The 27,387-nt window shown below is 46.1% G+C and overlaps 1 protein-coding gene across 3 annotated transcripts in view; it reads left to right on the top strand.

The window, feature by feature from the left end:
- LOC137307280 (beta-1,4 N-acetylgalactosaminyltransferase 1-like) overlaps positions 1-27,387 on the top strand; it is an 80,258-nt gene that overhangs the window by 3,839 nt on the left and 49,032 nt on the right. For 2 of the 3 annotated variants that reach the window (XM_067976728.1, XM_067976727.1), the window contains exons 2-3: positions 16,861-17,073; positions 23,658-23,819. In XM_067976728.1, coding sequence (XP_067832829.1) covers positions 16,862-17,073; positions 23,658-23,819 — 374 coding nt within the window. In that variant the 5' untranslated portion in view covers position 16,861. Of the gene's footprint in view, positions 1-4,182; positions 4,277-16,860; positions 17,074-23,657; positions 23,820-27,387 lie in introns of those variants that run through there. The other variant, XM_067976729.1, reaches the window with a different exon arrangement.

Here is a 27,387-nt window from a genome sequence, read left to right as displayed (position 1 = left end):
ACACTGTGTAATCATCAACGAACATCCCCATTTCTGACCTTATAATGGAGGGAAGGTCATTGATGAAGCAGCTGAAGATGGTTGTGCCAAGGACACTGCCCTGAGGAACTCCTGCAGCAATGTCCAGGGGCTGAGATGATTGGCCTCCAAAAACCACTACCATCTTCCTTTGTGCTAGGTATGACTCCAGCCACTGGAGAGTTTTCTCCCTGATTCCCATTGACTTCAATTTTACTAGGGCTTCTTGGTGCCACATTTGGTTGACTGCTGCCTTGATATAAAGGGCAGTCACTCTCACCTCACCTCTGGAATTCAGCTCTTTTGTCCATGTTTGGACCAAGGCTGTGATGAAGTCTGGAGCCGAGTGGTCCTGGTGGAACCCAAACTGAGCATCGGTGAGCAGGTTATTGGTGAGTAAGTGCCGCTTGATAGCACTGTCGACGACACCTTCCATCACTTTGCTGATGATTGAGAGTGGACTGATGGGGCGGTAATTGGCCGGATTGCATTTGTCCTGCTTTTTGTGGACAGGACATACCTGGCCAATTTTCCACATTGTCTGGTGGATGCCAGTGTTGTAGCTGTACTGGAACAGTTTGGCTAGAGGCGCAGCTAGTTCTGGAGCACAAGTCTTCAGCACTACAGCTGGGATGTTGTCAGGGCCCATAGCCTTTGCTGTATCCAGTGCACTCAGCCATTTCTTGATATCACGTGGAGTGAATCGAATTGGCCGAAGACTGGCTTCTGTGATGGTGGGGATATCGGGAGGAGGCCGAGATGGATCGTCCACTCGGCACTTCTGGCTGAAGATGGTTGCAAACGCTTCAGCCTTGTCTTTTGCACTTGCGTGCTGGACTCTGCCATCATTGAGGATGGGGATGTTTGCAGAGCCTCCTCCTCCCGTTAGTAGTTTAATTGTCCACCACCATTCATGACTGGATGTGGCAGGACTGCAGAGCTTTGACCTGATCCGTTGGTTGTGGAATCGCTTAGCTCTGTCTATAGCATGTTGCTTCCGCTGTTTAGCATGCATGTAGTCCTGAGTTGTAGCTTCACCAGGTTGGCACCTCATTTTTAGGTACGCCTGGTGCTGCTCCCAGCATGCTCTTCTACACTCCTCATTGAACCAGGGTTGATCCCCTGGCTTGTTGGTAATGGTAGAGTGAGGAATATGCCGGGCCATGAGGTTACAGATTGTGCTGGAATGCAATTCTGCTGCTGCTGATGGCCCACAGCGCCTCATGGATGCCCAGTTTTGAGCTGCTAGATCTGTTCTGAATCTATCCCATTTAGCACAGTGGTAGTGCCACACAACACGTTAGATGGTGTCCTCAGTGTGAAGATGGGACTGCGTCTCCACGAGGACTGTGCGGTGGTCACTCCTATCAATACTGTCAGGGACAGATGCATCTGCGACAGGTAGATTGGTGAGGACGAAGTCAAGTAGGTTTTTCCCTTGTGTTGGTTCACTCACCACCTGCCGTAGGCCCAGTCTGGCAGCTATGTCCTTCAGGGCTCGGTCAGTAGTGGTGCTACCGAGCTACACTTGGTGATGGGCATTGAAGTCTCCCACCCAGAGTACATTCTGTGCCCTTGCTACCCTCAGTGCTTCCTCCAAGTGGTGTTCAACATGGAGGAGGACTGATTCATCAGCTGAGGGAGGACGGTAGGTGGTAATCAGCAGGAGGTTTCCTTGCCCATGTTTGACCTGATGCCCTGAGATTTCATGGGGTCCAGAGTCAATGTTGAGGACTCCCAGGGCCACTCCCTCCTGACTGTATATCACTGTACCGCCACCTCTGATGGGTCTGTCCTGCCGGTGGGACAGGACATACCCAGGGATGGTGATGGAAGAGTCTGGGACGTTGGCTGTAAGGTATGATTCTGTGAGTATGGCTGTGTCAGGCTGTTGCTTGACTAGTCTGTGGGACAGCTCTCCCAATTTTGGCACAAGTGCCCAGATGTTAGTGAAGAGGAGTTTGCAGGTTCGACTGGGCTTGTACGCGGCAGATAGGAGGAAGTGCCCTACCTCTGCCGGCATGGAGGCCTGGCTCAAGGTGGCAGAGGTGGTTACCAGCAGGACCATCGTTGCTCAGACTTGGATGCAGTGCAGGAAGCGCTTCATTGACCTAACCAGGTCAGGAAAAGTGAGTACAGTTACTGATTCACCTGCATTCTGTGGTAAACATTACCCCCCTCCACCCCCCCCCTCCCTCCTCACTGCCCTGTGAAGCCTACTCCATCACATTGCTCCTCAAACCCACTTAAGGCTCAGTATCAAGTTACCTTCACTTCTGTGCACTTCTTCACTTCCCCATTTGTGAACCCACCACTCCCACTCACCCCAATCCTGATGCAATGTGATCAGTCTGTCTGATGGTCACCCTCTGATGTATCTCATTCACTGTCAGCCTGACCCAGAGCAATGCATCCATCGGGTGACCCCATCACCCTCACTCACTCACACATCTGTACTTTCTCCCCTTGTAGAAGAGAGTGCAAAATGCACACGAGAGGGCGAGGATTGGAGGGGGGGGGGGCCTCCACAAATCATGGCCCTTACAGAGGCAGAGGAGGAGGCCCTGGAAATTAGCCGAACGGTGGAGTGCCTGTCCGTTGGGGATGCAGAGACTGGCGCCTCGCAAACGTCTGGTGACAGAACTTTAAAATCCCTCACACACAACATGAATTGATGTGATCAATGATTGGCCTGTTGCACACCTCAGTACGCCCATCGCAACATTACTTCTGCGATGAATCTTAATATTGCTGTGTGTTCTCCTCCAGGGCCGACAAGGAGTGAGGATGTGGGCGAGGGCAATTCCTCAGAGGAGCTCCCTGACTGAGGGTGAACTGTCATATCTTAACGGGCCATGCACCAGCGCAGATACTCACACCTCGGTGGGTCCTATTAGAGAGGTAGTTGGGTTGTCACCCGGTGAGTCACCACACACAAGTGAGCACGAGCAGACACTGGTGGCGGGGGAAGCGGTGGGGTGGGCGCACTCCTCTGCCAAGCTGAGCAGAGCTTGGACAGATGCTGAACCCTGGGGGCCTTTCTTGAGAAGGAGAATGATAGAGGTACAGACGCACCTTTGCGACGTACTGGAAGACTTGCCATGTTCAGTCTCCACATTAGCGGAGAGGACGGAGGAGCCCACCTCCAGCATTAGTGGACCGGTGGTGCAGGTAAGTGGGGGAATGTCTGTGATGGAGGGAATGACAGCCTCCATCGTGCTTCATGCATGGCTCACAAATGAGTCCATTCAGGCCCTGGCAATGGCCGTGCGGATTCAGGCTGAACAACATTCTGCCGCCTTAAACAGGCAGATAGATACTTTAGAACTGGCCTTACAAGGCTTCACACATGTCCTCCAAACTGTTGTCCAGCAGGGTGTTAGGAGGGATGTGGCCCTGGCCCAGGAGAGGGATGATGGCGAAAGGGGACATGGAAATGGGGATGTCACTCAAAGCGCCCCCACGTCTTACCTGGTGCCTCCTCCCCCCTCAACCAGTACCCGCAATGCTGCCTCCTCTCCAGGTGGCCGAGTCTGACCCTGCACAGGTGCAGGTGGAGTAGCCTTTGGAGGGGCCCTCACGGGCTCCAAAACCCAGAGGGTGTAGGCTGAAAGCAGCTATGCAGTCAGGGCATGAACATGAGCAACCTGCCACTACCTCTGCTGCAGCCACAGGGGATGCACCACGTAGAAGCAATAGGAAGAGGACGGCGAAGGTTTTGTAATCACCAAAGGTATGCACAAGGGTGTCTGCCAGAATGTCATGTGTTTCATTTATATTTGGTTTTTGTTAAATTCACATTAAATGTTATGATTCTCACCACCACTGTCACGTCTTGCCCGTTCTTGAGTCCCTTTGGTGAAAGTGCCCTTTCATGTGCTTAATCATGAACGGCGAGACTTGATGCCACCCATTGGGTGCGTTCACAATGGGTGTATGTGTGGTTGTAGGACTGCTGTGCAACCTGGTGGGGGGGGGCACTTGTGGTGGTCATTACAGGTGGTCTGAGTACGTCACTATCTTCACCTTGCAGATCTCCCTATGAGAATCTGAGTGACTCCCTGGCATCACGAGCAGCCAGCCAGGTGAGACACTGCTCTGCCGATGGTTCGCCCATCGTCCTCCTCCTCATCTTCAATGTTGATGGCAGGTGTGGCTGCTTCATGAGCGCATGGGGCCTCATCCACTGGTAACCCCCTCTGTTGAGCGATGTTGTGCAGGACGCAACACACGACTCTTATTCTACACACTCTCGCCGGTGAGTACTGAAGGGCTCCCCCTCGATCCAGGTACCTGCATCTTGAGCATTCCTATTGCTTGTTCAATGACAGACTTTGTGGTGATGTGACTGTCGTTGTACCGCTGCTGTGCCTCGCTGGTGGGGTTTCTGAGGTGTCATGAGCCACGTCTGCAGGGGGTATCCCTTGTCTCCAAGGAGCCAGCCCTCAAGTCTGTCTTGTGTGTGGAAGAGGGCCGGGATGTTGGATTCGCGCAGAATGAAGGAATCATGGCAGCTTCCAGGGAATTTGACACACACCTACGGAAACCTCTTCCAGTGGTCGCACACCAGCTGTGCATTGATGGAGTGATATCCCTTTCTGTTGATGAACAGTCCTGGCTCATGTGCAGGTCCTCGGATTGCTACTTGTGTGCAATCAATTGCACCCTGTACCCATGGGAAGCCAGCCAGAGAGCGGAAACCCACCGCCCTCTCAGTCTGGCTGATGTCGTCGATGGGGAAGTTGACGTAGTCGGATGACCTGGCAAACAAGCTATCCGTGACCTGTCGTATACACTTATGTGCAGACGACTGAGAGATCCTCGCGATGTCACCAGTGGTGCCCTGGAAGGACCCAGATGCGAAGAAATTGAGGGCAGTGGTGACTTTAACTGTGACGGGCAATGCGTGGCCACCAGGTCCAGCCGGGAGCAGCTCTGCATGAAGGAGCCTGCAGATGTCTGCGACCACCTGGCGACTCAATCTGAGCCTGCGTAGACATTGCTCCTCAGAGAGGTCCAAGAAGCTCAGCCTCTGTCTGTAGACCCTCTCATGAAGGTAGTGCCTCCTGCGACCTCAGCCCCTCCGTTGTTTCCCTCTTTGCTCTTCTGCAGGTGCTTGTGGCTTCCTGTCTACAAAACCTTACTGCCTGATGTCACGTTTTTTCCATTGTAAATTCCTGTCCACATTTATAGTGGAAAGCGCCTATGTAAACGTCCTCTCTCCTCAGTCGTGGCACTGTAGTGTCTCACTTTTGAGTCTTCCCCGCTCCTCGGCCTATACTGCAGAAAAACCACTTGTTCCAACCAGCTCTGCTTCCCAAATTGGCGTCAGTTTTGCTATGTATCCAATTACAAATCTTACGTCTGCACTCCCTGGTTCAATTACCACCACCCCTCCCTCCCTCTAACCCCACTTCACCTGAAGACTACACTCGATCTTGACTCCCTGTGTGCTGCAGTATGGGAGATCAATTAGTACTTCAAAACGTCCTTGAACCAAATGCATATTCGTCACCCTACAGAACTCGTGCTCCAGACGTCACAATTTATTTTAAATTTTACATTTGCAACAATCTTTTAAATGAGAAAGAAAGTTAATTGTTGATCTGGAGCCTGAAATTTGCAAGCAGGCCTCTAATTCATCTCTGCAGTTAGTGGAATTTGCCTATTTAGAGCAGAGGCCCGAATGGGACAGGCCCAGATTAAACATCACCGCCTTGGGACTGGAGCACAATTATCAGTGAGCAACGACAGGGGAGGTCTGCTAGTATTATATGACAATAAAATATTATTAGCCACCAATCCCAGATCAAGAACCTCAGTGCTGCTAAATTCTACAATTTGGTTCAGTTTCGCACAGGTCTTGTGACAAAAGGTGGTGAATTTTATCGGAGCTGCTCCTGCTTTGCTGGAAGTATGTGGGGAAATCCCGCATTTGAGCGTAAATGCGGAATTCCGCTGCAATACTGTCAAAGTTACGGTGTTGGAACGGGAGCAGCCCAGAGGAAATTCCCGGCCAAAGTGTAAGAAGTATTTCCCTACAGTGACTGTGACTGCACTTCAAAGGTACTTCATTGACTGTGAAGTGCTTTGGGTTATCCTGAGATCATGAAAGGCGCTATATAAATGCAAGTTATTTCTTTACAAGCTGATTTAAAAGAGATATTGATTTTCTGGACAGAGACATAGTGAGAGGTAAGCAAGGTGCTGTGAAAGCATGCAATATGAACGGAATGCTCATAAACTTGCTTTCCAGATTAAGATAAGGCTAAAGGAATGCTGGAAAGTTAGATACTTGTTCTGAAGCATTTAAAAACAACCCAGTGCATCTCCTCACTTGACAGACTGAATCAGTGGTTTGGTTTCAGATTCAAATTACACTTAGATATAAGATTTCCCTCACCGCATTGCTCCATATTTAGAGACTCAGGGCATTCTCTTCTGCAATCCTTCCTAAATTTGGCTGAGAATCATAGGATGATTCAGCACAGAAGAAGGCGATTCGGCCCATCGTGCCTGTGCCTGCTCTTTGAAAGAGCTATCCAATTAGTCCCACTCCCCTGCTCTTTCCCCATAGCCCTGTAAATTTTTCTACTTCAAGTATTTATCTAATTCCCTTTTGAAAGTTACTATTAAATCTGCTTTCACCACCCTTTCAGGCAGTGCATTCCAGATCATTACAACTCGCTGTGTAATTTTTTTTTTCCCTCGTGATTCCTCTGGTTTTTTTGCCAATTACCTTAAATTTGTGTCTTCTGGTTACCAACCCTTCTGCCACTGGAACAGTTTCTCCTTAATTACTTAGCAAAACCCTTCGTGATTTTAAACGCCTCTGTTAAATCTCTCCTTAGCCTCCTCTTCTCTAAGGAGAACAATCCCAGCTTCTCCAGTCTCTCCGCATAACTGAAGCCCCACATCTCTGCTACCATTTTAGTAAATCTCCTCTGTATCCTCTCTAAGGCCTTGACATCCTTCCTAAAGTGTGGTGCCCAGAATTGAACACAATACTCCAGCTGAGGCCTAACCAGTGTTTTATAAAGGTTTAGCATAACTTCCTTTTGTACTCTCTGCCTCTATTAATAAAGCCATAGATCCCGTATGCCTTTTTAATAGTCTTCTCAACTTGCCCTGCCACCTTCAAAGACTGGTGTACATACACCCCCAGGTCTCTCTGTTCCTGCACCTCCTCGAAAATTGTACCATTTAGTTTATATTGCCTCTCCTCATTCTTCAATCTCATTGAAACATATAAGATTCTGAGGGGGCTTGACAGGGTAGATGCTGAGAGGTTGTTTCCCCTGGCTGGAGAGTCTAGAACTAGGGGGCATAGTCTCAGGATAAGGGGTCGGCCATTTAAGACTGAGATGAGGAGGAATTTCTTCGCTCGGAGGGTTGTGAATATTTGGAATTCTCTATCCCAGAGGGCTGTGGATGCTGATTTGTTGAATATATTCAAGACTGAGTTAGATAGATTTTTGGACTCTAGGGGAATTAAGGGATATGGGGATCGGGCGGGAAAGTGGAGTTGAGGTCAAAGATCAGCCACGATCTGATTGAACGGCGGAGCAGGCTCGAGGGGCCGTATGGCCTACTCCTGCTCCTATTTCTTATGTTCCTACCAAAATGAATCACTTCACACTTCTCTGCATTAAATTCCATCTGCCACGTGTCTGCCCATTTCACCAGTCTGTCTCTGTCCTCCAAGTCTGTTACTATCCTCCTCGCTGTTTACTACATTTCCGAGTTTTGTGTCATCTGCAAACTTTGAAATTATACCCTGCATCTGGGTCATTAATATATATCAAAAAGAGCAGTGGTCCTAATACTGACCCCTGGGGGACACCACTGTATACTTCCCTCCAGTCTGAAAAACAATCTTTTCTACTCAATTCTTTTAGGATTAGTTCCTAGAGAAATATTATTTTCCTTAAATAACTGTCACAGCTGCGTAAATACTTATACAGTTTCTTTGCCTCTCCTGAATGGTAAATAAATGCTTGGCTGCTTTATTGACATACTACCTTCCAACCAACATTGTCATGACAATCCATGCAGCACAAATTCAACCTATTTTACCTTTACACTCATGGTGAAGGAAACATCTTTCACTAAACTCACTTTGGTTTATAATAAATTAATCATATAAATTTTCTTTCACGTTGCATGCAGAGGAATCCATACACTTAGTTTTTGTTTTAGAAATTAATGTGAAATGGAGATTTTCCAGTCAGTGGAACCATGTCCACAGACTCAAACCGCATATGAGTGGGGGTTCGAGCAAGTGATGCGTCTTAACGCTAGGCCTTGTTTGATTGGAGCGTTAGGGAGCTCGATGCTTGGCTAAAGGGACGATGTCATGGGGAGCATGACCGTTTCGAGAGTCTTTGGCACCAGTTCTGTGAAAGATGCTAACTAGCAAAACAGATGAGTAGAAAAGCGAACCGTCATTTAACCGCGGAACAAAAGGGAGCAGGGAAAATAGAAGTAATTACAGAGAACAAGTAAGGAATGTAGAAATAGAGGAAGCAACTGTACAAATTTAAAAAAGGATTTAACAAAAAGGACAGCATGCAGAAGGGATAAAGGGAGTTGAAGAGGAAAATCGCATCAACCAGTTATAAGCAGGAAAAAGACTGAGATAAAGGAACGAGGTGTTAGCTTCTAAAAATCAAGGGAAAAGGAGTAGTGTTAAATATGAACAAAAAATAGTGCATGTATTGCAATGCTCAGTGTGGGAAATAAACTGAGGGAATTAGAAGCAATTATCTCACAGGAAGATACAGATTTAACAGCACTAACAGGAACTTGGTGCGAACTGGACAGGAGTGGAAAATAAACGTATCGGGTTGTAATATTTTTTAAGGAGGGGCAGAATAGATAGAAAGGAGGAGGAGGAGGGAATACCTGCTGTAGAGAGGACTGATGTACACAAAGGGGATCAGAATCAGTATGGTTAGAGATCAAAGATAAGAACGGGATTGTTCCATTAGTGGGGTGTACTACAGACCCCTAACTGTGGGAGGGAAATCTGTACAGATCAGGGCGACGAGTAGGAATAACAAAATTATTGTTCTCGAAGATTTTAATTACCCTCCTCATTGATTGGGACAGGGAGGGAATAAACAGGGAAAAAAGGGAATGGAATTCCTGCAATGTGTGAAGGACTTCTTCCTCGAGCAGTTTGTTCATACACTACAAGGGGAGAGGCGTTGCTAGATCTAGTTATGAGTCATGAAATAGATCAGGTAGATGAGTTAAATGTGAGTGAGAACCTCGGGAATATTGACCATTATACGATCAGGTTTAAGGTCCAAACAGAAAGGGAAAAGTTCGTACAAAAACAAGGGCACCAGATTGGAATAGGACAGATTTTAGAAAGATGAGGAGTGAGCTGACTGAGGTGGAAAGAGAAATTGGCACAGGACTGTAGATCAACATTGGGGTATTTAAAAAGGAGATTGTAACGGTGCAGAATAAATACATATCATTAAAAAGGTAACTATATCATGTTTGAGAATGCCATGGAGAAATAAGAGGGATTAGAAACTAACTGAAATTGAAGAAGACGGCACATGGGGCCAATAGGCATGATAAAAATAGGAGAATGTGAGAAAATAATGAGGTTAAGAAAAGGAAAAGGAAAACAAGGAGAGAATCTCAAATATATGAAAAACAGTGAAGTATTCGACAAATATATCAGTAAAATGAGACTTGATGAATGTGAGGTGGGATTCCTGAGGGGAGGGGAGGGGATAGTGAGTTTTATGAGGATAAGTGGACATTGGCAGGGATACTTAACAAGTCCTTCACTTCAGTGTTTACAAAAGAGAAGGACATTGGGAGGAGGCAAAACATGAATTGGCTAAAGGTGAGATTAAATGAGAACTGCTGGGCGTCCCCAGGCAGCTTTCTGGTGAACAGGCAATGTGGAGACCTTCAGAGAAGTGCTTAAAGGGGAAGGTGATCGGGAGTGGGGGGTGACCGAGAGAGGAGGGCATTTGGGAGCAGGTCAACCGGGTCATCGGGACGGACTCTAGGGGAATCAAGGGATATGGGGATGATGCAGGAAAGTGGAGTTGAGGTCGAAGATCAGCCATGATCTTATTGAATGGTGGAGCAGCCTCGAGGGGCCGCATGGCCTACTCCTGCTCCTATTTCTTATGTTCTCGGGTGAGCGGGATAGGGGAAAGAGAGGACGAGGCAGCGGTTGGGTGGGCGGATGAGCAAATGCTGGCAGTGGCCTGTGGTTTTAATGTGGAGCCAGGAGTTATTCTCCTGCTCCTCCTGTCTCAACATTCAGGTAAGTTTTTTTTTAACCTTATCTTTTTGATGGCGGCCTCCCTTTAAGGACAGATGGTTAGGCCACGTGTAGACCTAGTTTTCCTGAATGCAGCATTCAGGGCAACCCAATTGTTGTCAGGGGGCCTCAAATAGGCTTAGTGCCTGTTTCAGGCCCAGGCCCTGGACACCTAATTTTTTTATTTATTTTGCCTACACCAAAATGGCAGGTGGCGCACTTCTGACTCGTACTGAGCATGCACCTCCTGCCCGCCATGTTGGAGGCTTAGGTGCCCGTTTAGCGCCTAAAAAAAATGGGCGCAACGCAATTGAATTTCTAGGCCATACTGTTTTCAGTGATTGAGAGGTATTTTAGGAGTGATCCACACTTCATGAATAAGATGCAAAACCAAGGGGTCAGATTAACTTGATAGATTTTATTGAACAGCACACATGAGTAATACAAGCAAGCTATACATCTATATACTCACCCACAGGGTACTCATCAGGGGCTAGGAGCATCCCCAATCCAGGCTGATCCAAATGGTGATTTTTGCCTAACTAAGGGTTTCAGTCCATATTTATAACTTTTCTTGAAATACACCTACTTGTACAATTTCTTTGACTGCAACTGTCACTCATACTGAATCAGCAGATGTCATATGATTGGTTTCAGTGCATAGTTTTGTGATATCGGGGGCCCCAATGGTTACCTATACCAGTTCTCAAAGCTGCTGAATCACTCCCCAATTATTACCTACTCTACATTTTACACTAACTGTTTTGTTTTATCTCAGTCTTCCTGTCAACCGAGTTCAACTACTTCTTTGTGCTAAACTGTACTTACTACCTTTGTCCCTTCACATTATGTGCTAACTATCCATCATGCTCTATGCCTATGCCAAGCCATTTAGCCTGTCATAGTACACTATCCTACAAGAGGGACATAGACAACAAATTGAGCGTAAGAGATTTAGGACAGAGAGCAGGAATTTTTTTTTAACCAGAGGGTTGTGAGGCAGTGGAATGCACTATTGGAGTTAGTGATTGAAGCAGAGACCATGTCAACATTTAAGAATAGGGTAGATAGGTGGTTGAAAGAAAGGGAAATAATGGGAAATGAAAACAGAGTAGGCACATGGGATTGGGACTACTGCTCATGTGGAAGATAAACACCAACATGGACTGGTTAGGCAAATGGCCTGTTTTCGTTTTGTACTTTGTGTAATTCCATTTAATGCCCTTTGAAGATGTCAGTGTGTCAAGAGTTTCAATTGTAAATCGCAGCTCAAATGCATGCCCTGCCTGAGTATGGGTATGCATGATAAGCAACGTAAGAGCTGTAAGGTTGTCTGATGGCTTTGCATGGGCTATCAGTAAATGTGTCCTGCTTACTTGGGCCATCTTTCTGGCAAATGGTAATCTTACCTTGGCAGCTTCCTTAAGGTCTGCCATCTTCTTCTGCACCTGTTCCTAGGTTCTGTGGACACTGCATGCAGTACTGGCTGGACCCTTCTGTCAGGAATGCTACACTTTGGTCTAATGGAAAGATTGCACTGTCAACCATTCACCTCAAGCAACAACAATTAGAGCCAGACCTTTCAGGAGTGAGATTAGAAAACATTTCTACTCACAAAGGGTGGTAGAAGTTTGGAACTCTCTTCTGCAAACGGCAATTGATACTAGCTCAATTACTAAATTTAAATCTGAGATAGATAGGTTTTTGGCAACCAAAGTTATTAAGGGATATGGGCCAAAGGCAGGTATATGGAGTTAGATCACAGATCAGCCATGATCTTATCAAGTGGCGAAGCAGGCACGAGGGGCTGAATGGCCTACTCCTGTTCCTATGTGACAGTACTCTCACTTTGCATCCATGAAACTGGGGGATCAAGTGCTGTGCTGTGCTGCTCCATCACTTGCCCACAGACTCCACTTCCTGCCTTCATATTTTTCTTGCTATCCACTGTTTTATTTTGCCAGCCAGTTCTTTTCCCATCCTAATTGTTTCACCAGCCCAAAAAGTTTTGTGCTCCACTCTTGGGCCCTGATTTTGAGGGCCTTTGCCCGGTGGGAACAGTGACACAGAACTTATTGCCCCCGTTTCCACTCCGTTTGCACTCAAGATCCACCTGCTGCCATTTTCTTGTAGGCCTTTGCCAGGGCAGCCCAGGTGCAAACCTGTTTCAGGCGGGCGTCTCATCAAAGTATTCAAATCGGGGTCCTATGATGGTGGAACACTGCATGGGTGGCAGAAGGCCATTGATGCTCAGGTGAGAGCCCCTTGAGATGCTTGTAGTTGGCGACCTCCAGGAGCTCGGGCCTGAGAGTGCCCAGCTACAGACTGTAGCATCTCAGCTGCTGCCAGGGCAGTCTAGCTCAGCTGGCTTCCTGGCACCATGGCGGGCATTGGCTGAGGGGGTGGCGAGGGAGCAGAATAGCTGTCCTCCTGAGAGGCCAACATGTGCTATTCCCCTTGTGCCGCTGCCACTTCCATGGGTTTTCAGCCTAACCCACCCACTGATTTGCAGGAGAGCAAACTAGGAGTGAGCTAGTATGTGGTTCTTAGAAAGGGTTGTGCAGATATGTGAGGCAGCTTCATAGAGGGAGAGGGAGAGGGAGAGGGAGAGGGAGAGGGAGAGGGAGAGGGAGAGGGAGGAGGTTCTGAGCAGGAGAGGAAGGTGGTCATGTGCAAGAAGATAGCTCCAGGGTGAAATGTGAAACCAGTCAGCAGAGGAGCGAAATACTTAGCAATTGTTACCAGGTGAAAGCAGAACGCTGTTAGTGCCTGCGGGCGGTGAGGGTGTGATTGGAATGAGAAGGAGGGTTGATGCAGTGTCCCATGGTGTTTGGAGGAGAACCATGTAGAGTGGGGGAGCGAAGGGTTTAGAGTGCTGGGGTGGGGAGGGGAGGGGTGAAGTGCTGTTGTAAGGTCTAATGCTGAGCAATAGAGATAGCAACACATTATTCTCACCCAACTGGTTCACTAATGTCCTTTAGGGAAGGAAACCTGCTTACCCGGTCTGGGTCTATGTGACTCCAGTCCCACACCAACATGGTTGACTCTTAAATGCCCTCTGAAGTGGCCTGGTAAGCTCCTCTGTTGAATCAAACTGCAGCGGTTTAGGAAGAAAGCCCACCACCACCATCTCAGGGCAACTTGGGGATGGACAATAAATGCCGACCTTGCTCGTGATACTCACATCCAAAGAATCCATTTAAACAATATGGTAAGTGTAGGAATATTCAGGGTGACACATCATTTGCTCTCACAATAACCTGGCTTAGCTTATAATATCATTTATTGGCAGGGTTATATTTTAAATATTATGTGAGCACTTGGACACCCTACTTTCAAAAAGACATTAATGCATTGAAAAGAGGAGCTTCAGGAATGATTCCAAGATTTAGAGCTTTAAATTGTGAGACTAAAGAATTCAGGAGAAACTTCTTTACCCAGAGAGTGGTGAGAATGTGGAACTCGCTACCACAAGGAGTAGTTGAGGCGAATAGCAGAGATGTATTTAAGGGGAACCTAGATAAACACATGGGGGAGAAAGGAATAGAAGGTTATGTTGATAGGGTGAGATGAAGTAAGGTGGGAGGAGGCTCGTGTGGAGCATAAACACCAGCATGGACCAGTTGGGCCGAATGGCCTGTTTCTGTGGTGTAATTCTATGAAAAAGGCTTAAAAAAAATGATTTTTTTATTGGAGAAAAGAAGCAGTTGGTTCTATGTTGTTTAAATTATTCCAAGAGCCGGATAAATAGCTTGAAGGGCATGGGGCTAAAAATAGACAGATTGTCAAACGCTCAATAATACAAAGGATGAATTGATTCTGTAATTGGCCTCAGATTGGACTGTTCTTTATTAGCACTTGCCTGATCATTAGTGTGCTTATATAGCGTGAGTGAGCTCCAAATCACACTGGGCATGGTATTAAGAGCTCATCCCAGAGTGGGGAGAACAGGAAATGGCATGTAACCAGCCCTTAAAGGGCTAATGAGTAAACTTAAAGGGGTGAGGGTATTTAAAGGTAAGTGGCTACATGTGGGGACAGATATGTTGGTAGCCATTACAAAGGCTGTATGGTTAAGAGAAATGGCCAGCAAAGTCAACGGCTGGTAAAATAAATGTGGAGGCCGAAGTCCAAGTCTGTCAGCAAGCGATGAAGAGACTCGGGGCCGTTTTGCACTCCTGCCATCGTCTCTATCACAGATAAGGCCATCTCTGATCACTTCCTGGTAACCCTCACTATCCACAACCCCTATCCCCTTCCAACCTCTCTTCCTTCTGTGTCCATCCCTGGAAAAAGAAACTCTGGACCAAGTCACTTGCAATGGCACTTTCAAACTCCCGACTGTCTAGCCTTTGGCCCTCCCTTTGCCATGATACTTCAGCAGTCATCGATCTCCTTAAGTCCACCTTTCGTGCCCTTGTCCCCAGCAAAACCTTTATTCTCTCCCCTCCCACTCAATCCCTCTGGTCTGTCCCCTATCTTCACTCCTTCAAATCCAAAGGATGCAGGTCTTGAGCGTATCTGGGCAACAACTGGTTTAGGCATCCATCACCAAATCTGGTTGGACTACATCAAGTGCTATTGGGCCTCACTCTCCTTTGCCAAAACCACCCACTACTCCAGGATCATCCTTAAGACCAATGATAACCCCCAGCTTCTCTTCTCCACTGCAAACCATTTCCTTAAACCTCTCTTCCCCTGCATCCTCCACCTCCAACAAGTGTGAGGAATTCATGGCAATCTTTGTCACTAAGATTGAGACCATCTGTTCATCTGCCTCTGCTGCTTCCTCCCCTTCCTCTTGCCCACCAAGCCAAACTTCCCCATAGATTTCTCCTGCCCAGCCCTGAACCTGCATCTTTCTCCAGTTTCTCTCCTATCTTCCTCATACCCTTTCCGAGCTCATCTTGTCCATAAGACCCACTTCTTGCTCCCTTGACCCCATTCCCTCTAAACTGATGACCACCCAACTTTCCTTCCTGACCCCCATGCTAGCTGACATTCTAATTGGTTCCCTCTCATCAGGTACTATCCCTCTCAAAACTGCTGTCATCACCCCCCTCCTCAAATAAAAACACTTTTGACCTCTCTCCACCCCATCTCCAACCTCCCTTTCCTCTTGAGTCCTTGAACATGTTGTCACCTCCCAAATCCATGCCCATCTTTCCTGCAACTCCATGTTTAAATCTCCATTCAGGTTTACGCCCCGCCACAGTACTGAAACGACCCTTATCAAAGTCACAAATGACATCCTATGTGACTGTGACCATGGTAAACTATCCCTCCTCATCCTTCTCTACCTGTCTGCAGCCTTTGACACAGTTGACCACACCATCCTCCTTCAATGCTTCCTCCATTGTCCAGCTCAGGGAACTACTTTTGCTTGGTTCCACACTTACCTTTCCATTGTGGCCCGGGCAACTCAAGCAATGGCTTCTCCTCCTGCCCTCGCACCATTACCTTGAGTCCCCCAATGATCTATCCTTGGCTTCCTCATCTTCATGCTGCCCCTTGACAACATCGCAGACATAGGGTCAGCTTTCACATGTACACTGACGACACCCAGCTCTACCTCTCCACCACCTCTCTCAACCCCTCTGCTGCCTTTGTCTTGTCAGACTGCTTGTTCAATATCTAGTCTTGGATAAACTGCAATTTCCTCAAGTTAAACGTTGGGAAAACTGAAACCGTCATCTTCGGCCTCCGCCACAAACTCTGTACCCTTGCCAACAATTACATCCTCCTTTCTGGCCATTGTCTTAGGCTAAATCCGACTGTTTGCAACTTCAGCGTCTTATTTGACTCTCAGATGAGCTTCCAACTCCATATGCTCTCCATGACAAAGACCGCCTACTTCCACCTCTGTAACGTTGCCCACCTCCGCCCCTACCTCGGTCCATCTGCTGCTGAAATCCTCAATCATGGCTTTGTTACCTCTAGCCTCGCCTATTCCAATGCTCTCCTGTCTGACATCCCATTCTCCACCCTCCGTAAACTTCAGTTTATCCAAAACTCTGCTGCCCGTATCCCGTACCAAATCCCCCTCATCTGAGTCTTTGTTGACCTACCTTGGCTCCCAGTACCCCAATGCCTCAAATTTTAAAGTCTTATCCTTGTGTTTAAATTCATGGCCTCGCCCCTTCTTATCTCTCTAACCTCTTTCAACCTCCCCACTCAAATTCCGTTCCTTTGATTCTATTCTCTTGTGCATCCCCCCCCCCCCCCGCCAACTTCATTGCCCCCACCATTGGCCTCTGTGTCTTCAGCTGTCTAGGTCCTAAGCTCTGGAATGACTTCCCTAAACCCATCCGCCTTCCTAACTCTCCTCCTTTTAAGGTTCTCTTTAAAACCCATCTTTTTGACCAAGCTTTTAGTCACCTCTTCTAATACCTCCTTCTTTGGCTTGGTGTCCATTTTGGTCTGATTATGCCTCTGAAACACCTTTCTACATTAATGGCGCTACATAAATGCATGTTGCTGTGGTTGGAATGGTTTTCAAATGCTTCTTGGAAGAAATGTGATAATTTTTCCCTTTACATTTGCAGGATGCGTCGAAAAAAGATTCTCTGCTACCTGGTCCTTGTGACTCTGCTCCTAACAGTATTTATCACTGTTTACATGCACCTGGAACTTGGGTATGTTGTGGATATCAAGTACCAAACACAGAGTATTCCACAAAACCTACTTGAATATGGATTATGGGAGCCTTTGGAGCAATACGCCCATTTATCATATAAAAGGAAAGAGATAGTCGCCAGGTAAGTCTCTCTTTTCAAAGTACAAAAGTAACCAGCAAATCGATCAGAAGATGCAAATTTAAAAAAAACTTAGTTCTCCAATGCACTACGTATACTACAGGAGTAGGAATAGGTTGTCAACGGGATGAATCTCAAAGGCAAAACCTCTCTAATCCTAAGACTGCCCAAAATTCTGCCAATGGGTTCGGGGATTTATCCAGTGAGTAGCTGAGCAATGTAGACAAGGAAGGTCCCCAGGTTCGATCTGCATTCTGTGCTGGGTTAGTTGTACTCAACTAGGGCAACGGCAGGGGTGTCACGACTGGCTTGGTTTAAGGAAGGGAAAATGGGCTAAGGTTCCCGCTTCTGCTTGCTGAACAGTGAGTGAGTGACACTTGCTGGAAGCACATGTTGTGTGTGCGGACATCGGTTGAAGGCTGGATTGGGACTGTGTGATTCTTTGTCCCGGTCCCAGCATTACAGTACCGTGCTGATGCACAGGAGGAATGAGATGTGGGGCGAGATGTTTGGACGGTGCCCTGTGCATGTGGGGCGAGATGTTTGGACGGTGCCCTGTGCATGTGGGGCGAGATGTTTGGACGGTGCCCTGTGCATGTGGGGCGAGATGTTTGGACGGTGCCCTGTGCATGTGGGGCGAGATGTTTGGACGGTGCCCTGTGCATGTGGGGCGAGATGTTTGGACGGTGCCCTGTGCATGTGGGGCGAGATGTTTGGACGGTGCCCTGTGCATGTGGGGGTGCCTGTAACAAGTGACCTTAGCAAGAAGTCATTCACTTTAGTTGAGGAAGGGAGGGGAAAGATGACAAGAAAAAGAGGGAAAGGGACACTCTGAACGTCAACAGACCCAGAAGAATTCCCATATCCCTGGGTGTTGTAAGTTTTCAGCTCATGCACTGTGACTCTGGACCTGATATTAAACATTACAGGAACAAAATGCCTTAATGTAAGTTTATGTTTAAAATGCCTCCGATACACTATTTCATGCATGAGTGGGACAAGTTGAACAAAGCCATGCCAGGAGCTCAGCAGGCACCAAAGTATGTCTGTAGAGCTTGGCATGACTGCATTTGACTGAGGACAACTGCATCTGCGTGATTTGGGTCAGAAGGGAGTCAGCTACAGAGCTTTGCCACCTACAGCAATGATACCTGCAGCTATCATGCAGCATAAGGGCATCACTGCCAGAGGCTGGCAAGGGCAGTGTCATTCAGGGATCGTTAAAATCAGTCTTTACCTTTTTTTTCCCCAACAAATTCACACATGTTTTTCTGATGGTTCTTCCGAATTTGAGAACTCCCCCAAAATTACTCATTGTTTTCTTACCAAAAATCAGATGCGTGTACATTATATCCATGAAGTTAACATGCAGATTGTGCCATGTTGACGTCACAGATGCAATGCATGAGCACTGTTGCAACTAATTTTCAACAGGAAAAGAAACATTGGCTGTCATGCGCTTTGGGACGTCCTGAGGTCATGAAAGGCGCTATATAAATGCAAGTCTTTGTTTTTAACGAATATTGTGGTACAAAATTTGGGTGGAAACCTGACTTCAAAGGAAATTACGTGGGTCAGGCCAAGGCTTTTGTTGTAGTTCTGCAGTTTTTCAAGACTGGGACCAGAAGGAATGGACTCTGTAATGTGAGGTTTCCGTTACATAGACGACAATTTGATTCCAAATGACAGAAATGGTGTGATACAGTGAAGGAGGAAGTTGATTGTATGGTTTATTGTCAGACTATCTCACTGGCCGAGGAGATTTTCTTACAGTAACAAATACATTAAGACATTCATATGAAATTCCTCTCCGCAGGTACTGTTCTCCATCCCCTTCAAATCTGCCGTCATCACCCCCTCAAAAAAACCCCCACCCGTGACCCCTCTGTCCTTGCAACTACTGCCCCATCTCCAACCTCCCTTTCCTCTCAAGTCCTTGAACGTGTCGTCGCCTCCCACAACTCCATGTTTGAATCCTTCCAATCAGGTTTTGACGATACCGGATTTCTTTACTCTTAGTCTGGTTCAGCAAAAACTGAAAGCGAATACACTTGAAAGTTTAACACAATTTTATTAGCTGCAGCTGACCTTATCTATAGAATTGATTTCAACTCTTGACAGAGTCTGGTCAATCTCATAGAACAGGCAAATTACATGGTCAGAGTTCACACAATTATACATTTTCAGAGTGGGGAGGGACATGATTAGCAAGGGGTTAAAACCAATCATAAGCTGAGTCTGGGCAAGCCATACTAACTGACATAATGACCGACCACTCACAGGTGATACCTGTTCATGCGTAGGTCACAGGAAAGGGAGTCTCACTTATCTCAGGCCTGGGATGTTTTTCGACCTTGTCCGAAATAAGGATCCATTCATTAGGTAGCTGCAAAACAACACTCCCTACACCTCCTTACCCCAGAATTCAGCTTATATCGCTTTGCTTGATTCATCATAAAGCATACATTTTCATACAGAAAATTAATAACATAAACGAATGATCAAAGAAAAGCTAATTGAAAAGCTCATTGTTCTAATTCTAGCTCGCAAAATGGGCCACTTATATTAACCCCTGGTTTAACATACTGCCATTTTGTTATGGAGGCATCTTATTGAGCTACTGAAAGCTTACTACATATGCATTTCATTAGAGGGGCACCTCGTAGGTATTCTCAGTTTCCGCCCCTGCCACAGTACTGAAACGGCCCTTATCAAAGTCACAAATGACATTCTATGTGACTGTGACCGTGGTAAACTATCCCTCCTCATCCTTCTCGACCTTTGACACAGTTGACCACACCCTCCTCCTCCAACGCCTCTCCTCTGTCGTCCAGTTGGGTGGGTCTGCACTCGCCTGGTTCCATTCCTTTCTATCCAGTCATAGCCAGAGAATCACCTGCAATGGCTTCTCTTCCCACTCTTGCACCGTTACCTCTGGCGTTCCCCAAGGATCTATCCTTGGCCCCCTCCTATTTCTCATCTACATGCTGCCCCTCGTGACATCATCTGAAAACACGTCATCAGGTTCCACATGTACACTGACGACACCCAGCTCTCTCTCACCACCACCTCTCTCGACCCCTCCGCTGTCTCTCATTTGTCACGATGCTTGTCGGACATCCAGTACTGGATGAGGAGAAACTTCCTCCAACTAAATATTGGGAAGACAGAAGCCATTGTCCTCGGTCCCCGCCACAAACTCTGTTCCCTGGCCACCGACTCCATCCTTCTCCCTGGCCACTGTCTGAGGCCGAACCAGACTGTGTTCGCAACTGTGGCATCCTATTTGACCCTGAGCTGAGCTTCTGACCCCATATCTGCTCCATCAACAAGACCGCCTGCTTCCACTTCCTTAACATCGCCCGCCTCCGCCCCTGCCTCAGCTCATCTGCTGCTGAAACCCCCATCCGTGCCTTTGATATCTCCAGACTCGACTATTCCAATGCTCTCCTGGCCGGCCTCCCATTTTCCACCTTCCATAAACTTGAGCTCATCCAAAACTCTGCTGCCCATATCCTAACTCTCACCAAGTCCCGTTCACCCATTACCCCCTGTGCTCGCTGACCTACATTGGTTCCCGGTTCAGCAATGCCTCGATTTTAAAATTCTCATCCTTGTTTTCAAATCTCTCTGTGCCCTCTCCCCTCCCTATCTCTATAACCTCCTCCAGCCCTACAACCCTCTGAGATCTCTGCGCTCCTCCAATTCTGGCCTCTTGCACATCCCCGGTTTTAATCGCTCCACCATTGGTGGCTGTGCCTTTAACTGCCCAGGCCCTAAGCTCTGGAATTCCCTCCCTAAACCTCTCCGCCTCTCCCTCCTCCTTTTAAGATGCCCCTTTATAACCTACCTCTTTGATCAAGCTATTGGTCACCTGTCCTAATATCTCCTTATGTGGCTCGGTGTCACATCTTGTCCTGTGAAATATTGGTAGTCAGAGGGATTTGTGCACGAATCACAGAAAGTTAACATGCAGGCACAGCAAGCAACTAGGAAGGCAAATAATATGTTAGCCTTTATTGCAAGGGGGTTGGAGTATAAGAGTAAGGAAGTCTTGCTGTAATTATATAGGGTTGTGGTGAGACTACACCTGGAGTACTGTGTACAGTTTTGGTCTCCTTACCTAAGGAAGGATATACTTGCCTTAGAGGGGGTGCAACGAAGGTTCACTGGATTAATTCCTGGGATGAGAGGGTTGTCCTATGAGGAGCGATTGAGTAGAATAGGCCTATATTCTCTGGAGTTTAGAAGAATGAGGTGATTGCATTGAAACGTATAAAATTCTGAGAGGGCTTGACAGGGTAGATGCTGAGAGGCTGTTTCCCCTGGCTGGAGAGTCTAGAACTAGGGGTCATAATCTCAACATAAGGGGGCGGCCATTTCGGATAGAGACGAGGAAAAATTTCTTCACTCGGGGTTGTGAATCTTTGGAATTCTCTACACCTGAGGGCTGTGGATGCTCAGTCGTTGAGTATATTCAAGACTCAGATCGATAATATTTGGATACTAAGGGAATCAAGGGAAAATGGTGTTGAGGTAGAAGATCAGCCATGATCTTGTTGAATGGTGGAGCAGGCTCAAGGGGCCAGATGGCCTACTCCTGCTCCTGTTTCTTTATGTTCTTATGAAGCACTTGGGGATGTTTTAGCACGTTAAACTAGCTGAGCAGGTTGGAGAACATTGCTGTAATAAATGTTTCATCATTTACCCAAGCAATATAAACTAATTCCCTTTCTTGCAAGTGCAAGCTTTAATTTAATTTCCAAATGTTAGATTATCAGCGAAAGGCATCACCCTCAATATGGGTGGGCGGGTGGAGGAGGAGAGGTGCAGTGAAGTATACACATTCCAGAGCAAGTATGATTTCTTGTGTCTTCAATAACTTTTGTTATGTACAAGTGTCATGGTCCCTTTCAGTTTAAACATCTGAAATTTCGTCAAGGCTTCTCCGATGGGAGATGGATATTTGCCAGGGGGGGGGGGGTTTCTCCGATCGCCTGCCGATATTATAGCAGGGGATTGGGAGAACCCCGCTGAAATTCAAGGCCATACTGTTTAAAGAATTCATACCAGTTCTGAATCCAATAGTAATTAGAGTATTTGGCCAATCGTGCCCCCTTGGGACAACCTGGGGGGGAAAAAAAACATTCTAAATTGTTTTTTTAGCTCATGCCTGCATATCAGAAGCTAATTAGAAATCAGTTGTGGGGCCTATTAGTGCAGAGGCAAACCTTGCATCCCTGCAGTCAGGTGCAACATTCTCAATGTTGATCCTCATGAATTTGAGGAAGGAAGACCTTCAAATGAGCCAATGATTTCTCATAGTCGCAGTTACAGAAGTGTATAGTTAAACCTTGGTCCCAAAAAATTTCTATATAACCAGTTATTAAAATTATGTAGGGGTTTGATAGGGTAGACGTAAAGATGTTTCCACTTGTGGGGGAGTCCAAAACTAGAGGCCGCAGATATAAAATAGTCACTAATAAATCCACTAAGGAATTCAGGAGAAACTTCTTTACCCAGAGAGTGGTTGGAATGTGGAACTTGCTACCACAGGGAATAGTTGAGGCGAAAAGCATAGATGCATTTACAGGGAAGTACATGAGGGAGAAACGAATAGAAGGATATGCTGATGGGGTTAGATGAAGAGGGGTGGGAGGAGACTCGTGTGGAGCATAGACCAGTTGGGCTGAATGGCCTGTCTCTGTGCTGTAAATTCTATGTAATTCTATGTAACCAATAAGTTGCTAAAATACAGCTTTTGAAACTTTTAATTTTCCTCATAAGAACTTTCTGGAGCATGCCTATTATGTGAAAGTTTGTTTTTTTCAAGACTGGTTGCAGCATTTTTTAAAAAATTCCTGTATAAAGGTTAGAAAATCTGTGATCTTTATCGTGGGAAAATGGTTCATTTCCAGTGGCAGGGCATTGGGATTTGGGGCGGGTAAGTCTAGTGTTCTGCCCCTTCAATTAAGCCCAGTAAACTGAAGGAATATGGGAACAGGGTGGGTAAATGTGATCGGAACTATTTGTTCACATGGAGAATAAACACTGACGCGAACTGGTTGGGCCGAATGGCCGTGTCCATGTTGTAACTTCTATATATTTCTATATCTGGCAGAAATGGGCACGAGCAGAAGCTTCAGCCCCCAAAATGGTGGCTGTATGGAAATGACGGGTTGGCGTCATCCGTCAGAAATCCCGTTACCTTGGCCAGTACTGCGCCTGGATAAAACAGGCAACCGTAGAAAACAGACCGTGATTTGCCAGGGTCATGTGACCAAGCAGGAAATGGTTCAAGATGCAGGCCCAGAAAATTTTCTGTCATATCTATGCTTTGACTGCAGCGTTTGAAAAATCTGTCAGGGCCGCGTGTAATATTTTTACCTCATCAGTCATGTGCTTCAGTAAATTTGCTGTAGCACAGCAAACGGGCAATCTGCGGGACCCCAGTGAGCATCTCTGGGCTCAGGGCTACCCATGAGCAATGCCAGGGGAGATCTACTAGTGCCTGTATTGTATCGGGAGTGGCTGTGCCCTTTTCCGTCGCTACTTGTTTTAAAGTCTTGAATCATTGTCCTCCGTAGGCAGCTCACAACAAACAACTGCAAATGTGAAAAAGAGGAGGCTTGGTTAAACGGCCTCATCAGTCGGCACTCTGTTACTGAGCTGGAGTTGGTCTTTAATGCAGCAGAACGCCAAGAGGTGAAGCAGAGGAGAGAGAAGGAGTATCAACACTTTCTACAGAGGTACAGTTTGATCCATCACAATGCGTTGGTGATTTAAAAAAAATTATAAACTTGAAGGCTGGCACACAAAATCTTCCTATTGCTAGCCAAAATGTTACATGCCACGTGTCTCAATATAATTTGGGTTCAGGCCTGTCGAATCAGACACGACTACACATGTATATATTTTTGAAATCAATTTAATCTTTAATTATGACAAACTTCAAGTAGCAGCAAAGCAGCAACATGTTCCCAGTAGTAGAAGGACACTGGGCTACATTCCTGCTGTGTGGCAATCCTACCAATGGTACACAGTGATTAATCTCTCTTCTGGGAACTATGCCAACCGAGACTTTGCTCTTCTGTGGAGGATTAACCATGGCTCCCTGTCTTGGCGTGGACCCAAGTTCAATCAACAGCTACCACCTCTGACCTTTCATGGTCTCCAACCTCTGTCTTTATCAACCTTACCCGTCTCTCTTTATTTTATCGATACTACTATAGCCTGCTCCCCTCTGAACTTTTGTCTTCCTCCTAAACTCCAAATATCCCTTCCTACACACTCTTCTCCAAACATCCTTGAAATCAAGGTTCATCACAGTCTCCTACTCTTAACTTATTCTTTCGGGCTATCTCAAAACTGTGGAATGCCTTACCTCCTTCAGTCTTCCCTTCCTCTTACAATCTTCAATCTTGGTGTCATTTAACCACTACTCCCTGGTTTATCTTTTCAACCTTGGTGATGTCCCGCTGGCAAAATTATATTCTCTGGAATCGCATGTTTCAAAAATGAACGTTCCTGCAATTCCATTAGTGGTTTGTTTTTAATTTAAAAAAAAGAGAATTTCACTCATCATTTCAACTAAAGTCAAAATATCATAAAGTAAATACAAACACACAAGTGTAACTGCAACATAAACTTCCAGGCTTCAAAATAGCTGTATTTGGTTCAAACAAATTTTATACAGGAGCGGCATGCAAACCTTAATAATATGTGCTAAGCACCATGCACTGAGTCAGAAGGTGGTGAATTCAATTCCCACTCCAGAGACTTGAGCACAAAATTAGGCTGATCCACCCAGTGCAGTAATGAGGGATTGTTGGAGATGCCGTCTTTCGGGTGAGACATTAAACCAATGTTTACTTAGCAGACATCTATCACCATTCAGTAATCAAGGACGTAAAGCACTCCCAATGATCAGAAAATGATTGCACACTCTGTGTTTCGTCTCATCATTTTACCAACAAAGGCACAAAAAGGTTAAAGTATACATTGCATACACCGTACAAATGAGTATTGAGATCACATGTTCAACTATGGTGTCTATTACTCATTTTAGATTGTGGGTTAAAGTCCCACTCCAGAGACCTGAGCACATAACCTAGGCTACCATTCCAGTGCAGTACTGAGGGAATGCTGCACTGTCAGAGATGCCGTCTTTTGGATGAGGTGGATGTAAGAGATCCCGTGGCACTTTTTTGAAGAAGAGCAGGGGAGTTCTCCTGATGTCCTGGCCAACATTTATCCCTCAACCAACAGATGATCTGGTCATTACCACATTGCTGTTTGTGGGATCTTGCTGTGCACATATTGGTTGGCACGTTTCCTACATTACAACAGCGACTACACTTCAAAAAAGTACTTCATTGGCTGTGAAGTCCTTTGGGGTGTCCTGAGGTCGTGAAAGGCGCTATATAAATGCAAGTCTTTTATTTTCTAATCAGAAATGCAATTAGCTACATCTGGATTCCCAATTTAGCCACATGTGGCTGGTAGCTAACGTACTGGACAACTGAGTTAGAATATTGCCCACAGACTGAAAAGAATATACAGGACAGTTAAAAGTTTGAAACTCGAGTTGGCAAAGAGCAGCATAAATATTGAGGCTAAGGAGAAAAAGCATCACCACAGCTTTTAAGTGGAGCAAAAACAGGAAACAGGGGAAGTATATCTCACTTTGGACAATAGTGTCTAATGGGTGATTTCGGATCAGCTGCCGGTTATACATCTCCCGGTTTCCATTTCCAGCGAAGTCAATGGCCTTGCCAGCGATGCCTGCATCCCGAGAATAAATACAAATAATATGGGGCAAATAATACAATGAACTGTAAAAGAGGTAGGGTTTATGGTTAAAAGACATCAAGCCCCAAACATTCTCTAGTGGTTCAATGGACTTGTTAAACGCAGGAAAGTTACGCACTAAACCACCTTCTTAAACAATATATTTTCTACATCTTCGTGGAGACAATTATGCACAGGTTTTACTGGATTATGGAACTTTCAGTTTTACCATTTTGGTGCCAATTTTGCTGCTTGAGAAGTCTGACAGCAGCTTATTACAGGCGAAGCACCTTGGGATGTTTTTCTACCTTGAAGGCGCTATATAAACGCAACAACTTCTTGTTGTGTCAGGATTGGCTGAGGTTCTTTTGTTTGGGCTACTGAACATGTCTTTCACGAAACTGACTGCGGCAAAGTTGCACTCCGATCGTAATTTGCTTGGCAGTTGTTTCAATCTACAAAAAGAGGAGGGTTAATGGGTCTATTTTCAGAAAAGAGGAAAATGGGGCCCTAATTGACTTGCTGTTATCACTATCAAACTGGCTTACAAGAATGACTGAATCAAACAGTACCAAGGAACCAAAATTAAATGGACTGGATTTGTGTACATTTGCTAAAGTAACTCATTGGAATCTATTCAATCAAATAGCATCAGTGAATCAACAGTGTAATATAAAATCCCAATGTGTACTACACTGCTGTTAGCTATATTATGTTGCATATGCTTTATAATATTAATTACCAGAGTTGGGATAAAATGCCCTTTGGATCAGGGTACCCTATAAGTAAGGAAATATAAGGTGTAATTTTATGAGGTTCCATTCTCTGTGAGGAGTCTCTCCTAGATGGGAGCAGAGGTAACAGAAATGGCCTTAGTTTTATAGCCCTATCTCCATCACTGCTGTCTAGGAAGGCAGGGCAAAGCCGTGCAAAATTCTCCCTATGATGTATACTTTGGGGGGATGCCTTCTCATGCTAAAGACTGCAGAATGAACGCATGCCTTTTTTTGGTAGAAACTGCATGTACACAGGTAGGTTTTGCTTCCTATCAAACAGTTCCTTCTAGTTGTGTCTATGGTAAGATGTTGAGTTAGTCACCGACTTGTAAAGGTTACAAAAATAAACCACCATTGTGGTATCTGCACTTAGATGGAGGAGTCATTTTTTTTTAGTGCTGATTTTCTGAGTGCAGACCAATGGTGGGTAAACCTCATCCACTAGACGTGCATATCAGGCACTCCTGCAATCTTCTGTCCAGCACCTGTGGTTTCTCGGTATACACAATTGCCAGTGAGGTTCCTCACCCACAGTGCATGCTCAGGAAATCGGCCCTGTTGGCCAGAGGCTGCAGAAACCTATTGAGGTTAATTCGAATTGCTAACAAAGACACTGACCTTTGAACTGGGGTGACCTGGAGTTCAGTCACTAGTCTGAACTGGCCAGAACCGGTTTGAATTCGTTCCGCTTCTCACAGGGACAAAGGAACTATGATGAGACACCAGTCCTTATTTAGAAAAGGAGTATGAG

Source organism: Heptranchias perlo, chromosome X, assembly GCF_035084215.1.
Source record: "Heptranchias perlo isolate sHepPer1 chromosome X, sHepPer1.hap1, whole genome shotgun sequence".
In the NCBI taxonomy this organism is placed as follows: domain Eukaryota; kingdom Metazoa; phylum Chordata; class Chondrichthyes; order Hexanchiformes; family Hexanchidae; genus Heptranchias; species Heptranchias perlo.
This window is presented reverse-complemented; position numbering and strand designations above follow the sequence as displayed.